Source organism: Euprymna scolopes, chromosome 29 (genome assembly GCF_053919585.1).
Source record: "Euprymna scolopes isolate OS-2025 chromosome 29, ASM5391958v1, whole genome shotgun sequence".
NCBI lineage: Eukaryota > Metazoa > Mollusca > Cephalopoda > Sepiida > Sepiolidae > Euprymna > Euprymna scolopes.
In genome coordinates, this window is record NC_136510.1 from 95,150,635 (window position 1) to 95,155,634 (window position 5,000).

The 5,000-nt window shown below is 34.8% G+C and overlaps 1 protein-coding gene across 1 annotated transcript in view; it reads right to left on the minus strand.

Moving 5' to 3' along the window:
* LOC145252410 (uncharacterized) overlaps positions 1-5,000 on the minus strand; it is a 30,573-nt gene that overhangs the window by 24,879 nt on the left and 694 nt on the right. Inside the window, exon 2 of the mRNA XM_080111798.1 lies at positions 4,068-4,180. Coding sequence (XP_079967924.1) covers positions 4,068-4,180 — 113 coding nt within the window. The remainder of the gene's footprint in view (positions 1-4,067; positions 4,181-5,000) is intronic.

The following is a 5,000-nucleotide window of genomic DNA, read 5'->3' on the forward strand; positions in this document are numbered from 1 at the left end:
ACCCAAGTTAAGCAACGTTGAGCCTGATCAGTACTAAAATGGGTGACCATTTTGAGAATTCCAGATGCTGTATGTGCTCTCCGCCTATTTCGGCATTGTTTCCGGTCGCTTTGGACTTATTCTTGCCGCTGGACTCAAGCACTGGACTGAAGCAGAAGATGTGCGGTTGGAGATCGCGCAACCCTTGCTGCATAGTTTTAGCTAGTAAATAGATTCTAGAAACGGGCTCAAGCTTTAGTTTGAGAAGTCACTGAGTTCAGAACCTGTCACAGTTAGCGAATATAAGAAACCGGTCACGCCAGGAAATTCAACAAGTTCGGCCACCTGTTCGTGTAAACGTGATTTATCAATATTAAAGATGAAATTTTAGAGTCAGGCCTTTTAGTGTGGTTTCTGAAAGCGAAAAGAAAACACGTGTTTTAAGATGTAGCCAGCGAACTCAGATTCCCACTTAAGATGAAAGGTTAGCGACGAATTTGGCGATGTGTTTCCAGATCACTGCGTAACATCGAATAAACATAACCGCATCAACAAAACAGTCACTTTTTTTTTAATATACGTCATGTGACCAAGTTTCCTTTTACAGAGAAAGAGAGAGGGAGGAGACAGCCCTTTGCAGTGAGATGCAGCGAATTAAGGTACATTTAACACACGCGTATATCTTACAGTTACTCGAACGAATACATAACAGGGGTTCGGAAGATGTAGAGCCCTAAACGCGATGCTGTAACAGCGCGAATGGATGTATGCATATTTATACGAAATGCGAAATGACGTCACTGTAAGGAAGAAGAATATAAGAAGGAGAACGACCACGTGAGAGAAAGCGATCACGTTAGAGACATAGCTGACGTTTGAGAGCACGTTAAAGACGTGAGTGGCGTCACAGCCATAACGAGAAGTCACGCGTAGCAGGAGAACGAGGAAATAAATGTCGTTGTTGGAAAGGAAAAAGCGAGTTGAAGTGCTTTCCTATTCTTTGTCTATGTTGCGATTGAGGCGACAATGTGTTGGGTAACGTTACAGTGTGAGTAATTTTGCTTTTACAGCAAAATTGATGTGCCATAAGGTAACGTGAAGCAGAGTAAATAGGTTTAACAACCTATACACAATATATGTAAAAAAATTTAGTGTTATATTAGAACACATAAATATAAGTGGTTTATAACTCCTAATTCAACAATTTTGCGAGAAATAGAATTTATAGGTTGAATTGAAATCTAAGGTTGTTTTCATGTAAAATTTGAAAGCAATTGCCATATTGTTTTTTTTTTTTTGTTGTGTGTCATTAATATTACCCCACATGATAACATTTAAGTACTTTTTAGAAACTATCCCCAGGGACTTAGAAGGGTGGAGATTAATCGTCTTATTTAAGCGAAACCGTGATACCATCTGAATATTTGTATTTCTGTCATTAAAAACGAATAAATCTGTAAAACCATAAACCTGTCAGATTACAATTTTATTAAAATCCAATAGAATCTATTTTTTTTTCTTGTACACCCGTTGTGAGTGGTATAACATTTTGTTATGGATTCCCCCTCTCTCTCTCTCTCTCTCTCTCTCTCTCTCTCTCTCTCTCTTTCTCTTTCTCTCTCTCTCTCGCTCTCTCTCTCTTTCTCTCTCTCGCTCTCTCTCTCTTTCTCTCTCTCTCGCGCTCTCTCTCGCGCCCTCTCTCTCGCGCGCGCTCTCTTACACTCTCCTTCACGTGTGTGTGTGTGTGTGTGTGTGTGTGTGTGTGTGTGAAAAAGGAAAGAAAACCTGTAGCCCTTTTAGAACATTTTCAACGTTTCATCCCCATTTTAGGGAGGACTATAAGGATGATTAATGGAAATAAAATACACCAAAGATGAGAGGAGAATCCTATCAAAAGTTAGATATTTATACATTTTACTTACACAAACGGAAAGCGATTTAAAATTTAAAAAGTCACAGGTTTTCTTTCCCTCTTTCCGATAATGTATATATCATACCTGCTTTTATTTTCATATATACTAACTATACTTTGCTCGGGCCCTATGTACTGTTCATAACTTTACGTGCATATGCAAATATATATTAACAAGTTTAACTCATGTCTAGGGAACCTACATCTAAAATTTCAAGTGTTTAAACCCAAAATTGATGGAGGAATTTGGTAGAGTCTGCAATGGTCAACTCTTCCTACTTTGACCGCCTGGCAGCGAAATTTTCGCCCAAAAACTGATTAAAAAGCTTGCTGCATGTCTGAATACCCTTTAAAATTGGCTGAATAGTTTACTAGAGACCGCTAATGTAATTTTTTTTTTAATTTTGGCCCCTTAGCAACAAAAAGTTCGCCCAAAAGCCGATTAAAAATCTTGCCCTATGTCTGAATACAACTTATGTAAAATTTCAAATGTTTAGACCAACAATTGGCTGAGTAATTTCGTACAGACCGCAGAGATAAAAAAATTTTTAAACTTTGATCCCAATTTGGACCCCTTAAAATTTATTGTTTTGGGCTCAAATCAAATTAAAAGTTTGATCCATGTCCAAGTAACCTACGTCATAAAATTTCAAGTGTTTATACCCAACATTGGCGGAGGAATTTGGTAGAGTTTTCAAAGGTCTAATCGCTGAATTTTGACCCCTTGACTGCCAGAGTTTTGGCCAAAAACCGATTAAAAAGATCTTCTCAAATCTCCATACCGTTATGTTAAATATCGAGTCTGTAGACTGAGAATTGACAGGGTAGTTTGGGTAGAGAAATGTACGCACATAGACACACACACAGACACACACACGGAGACAATTTCACTTATATATATATATATATATATATATATATATATATATATATATATACATAAAGTTTTTAAACAAGCAGTAATGTATTGCTACACAGTCATGAGCATGTTTCGGTGAGCTAGAGACCTCTTCTGGCGGCCCTGCTCATATGAAAGCAAATATACCTTGCTTTATTTTGGTAATGAGCACTCTTGTATTAACCTCCTTATACTTCACGGGTTACCTTACATCTGAACAATAACAACCTTAAATTATATATATATATATATATATATATATATATATATATATATATATATATATACATATATATATATATATACATGCAATGTATATATATATATATATATATATATATACATGCAATGTATATATACACATGAAATATATAAATGCACAATATATACCCACACATGCAATATATACATACCTATATATATATATATATATATATATAGAGAGAGAGAGAGAGAGAGAGACAGAGAGAGAGAGAGAGAGAGAGAGAGAGAGAAAATTTTGGAATGCTTTCGGATTACAAAGATATTGTAATTAGGAGTTCTATATAAATATTTGTTTCAATATATACTAAGACAATCTCCAACAAGATAAATAAAGCTCAATATACAAGATAGAGCAATAACATAAAATGAAAATGTTGAATTAAGTAGTGTAAATTAAGACGAAACTAATCACGTTTGAAATCCATGTACCAATGAGGAAACCCATGAAAACTGTTTGTGTAACCAAACTGATCAGGTTTCGAATCTATGTATAAAATGTAGATTAAAAAAAATGATAGGAGAATCCTATGAAAAGTGAAACTTTTATATATTTTATGTACATATGAGAAAGCGGTCAAAAGATGTAAGTGGGAAAACGCAAATAAAAAAATACAAATTAATAACATAAGATGGTAAATGTGTTTAAGACAAAACTAATCGCTTTCTCCATTGGTATATAGATTTGAACCCTGATCAGTTTCATCTTAAACACATTTCTCCCACGAATGTTAATAATTTGTAATTTTTTACTCACGTTTCCCCACTTACGTTTTACATACACCTAACCGCTTACATTCTTAATCGATTTCCCTTTATGTACATAAAATACACAAATATCTCACTTTTTATAGGTATAGTTTATTTTTCTCAATCATCTTTATGATTCTCCTGAAGAAATCCCCCCGAAGATGGGGACGAAACGTTGAGAATTTTCTAAAGAGGCTACAGGTTTTCTTTCCCTTTTCTTCTAAGACATGGTATGTTTGAAATAAACAATATTTCTTTCTGGCTTACCTTGCGCCCTCCACAAAACAGAGAGTTATCGTTAGCGTTTTTATGTGTTTTGAAGTCAAATCTCCACATGACAGTTCTAGCAGGAGGATCTAACAATCGACCGTGGCCAGTGACTGAAATTAAAAATCAATTACAAATATTAACTTGAGTGTGCAAAATATATATAAAAACTAGAGCTTTTTATTAGATAAAGGCAACGAACTTAAAATTGACAACTCTATTTTCTTTAATTGCAGGTTTGGTAATTATATATCGATTACTTTGAGTTCAACTTGGTTTGGCAGTTCATCATTTCGGCAGAACGGAGCCATATGCAACATAGCGTGTGATACGATCAATTTACTGATATAAGCATTTGATGAACGACTAATTTCACGAAACTGACCTGTCAACTGGCCACCTCGCTCATGCGATTAAAGTCACTCTATGATTTTCTTTGGTGATATGTAAAGTCGGGTTTGCAGCCGAAGGAGATTACTTCGAGTGGGAGTAGAGTTTCATGTGTGTACTATCAATACAATTGTCCATGCCAAAAACAGTTTGAAAACTTATCGAAGACACCTCGTAGTTCCTTTCTTTTTTCAGTTGTAAGGAAAGTGATAAATATGAGTTAAAATGAGAGAAAACGAAATCAACATACAATGAGAGAGAAAGGGGGGGGGAAGAGAAAGAGAAAGATAGAAACTAAATCAGAGGTGCATCGCCTTGTAAGATAATTGCAAATTACAGCCAATTAAAACGATTAAAATGATTTTTTTTTAAAGAAACAGAACACAGTAACATTTATTGGGTGGGTTTCTGACACTATTATATTTGGTGTTTATTTTTTGTCATTATCGAAACTTTAAATATTTAGGTGTTAATTCGCGTCCATTTTGTTTTATTTGGTTTTTTTTTTTTGTTCTCATGTAACGCTAGATACAATTTACTAAA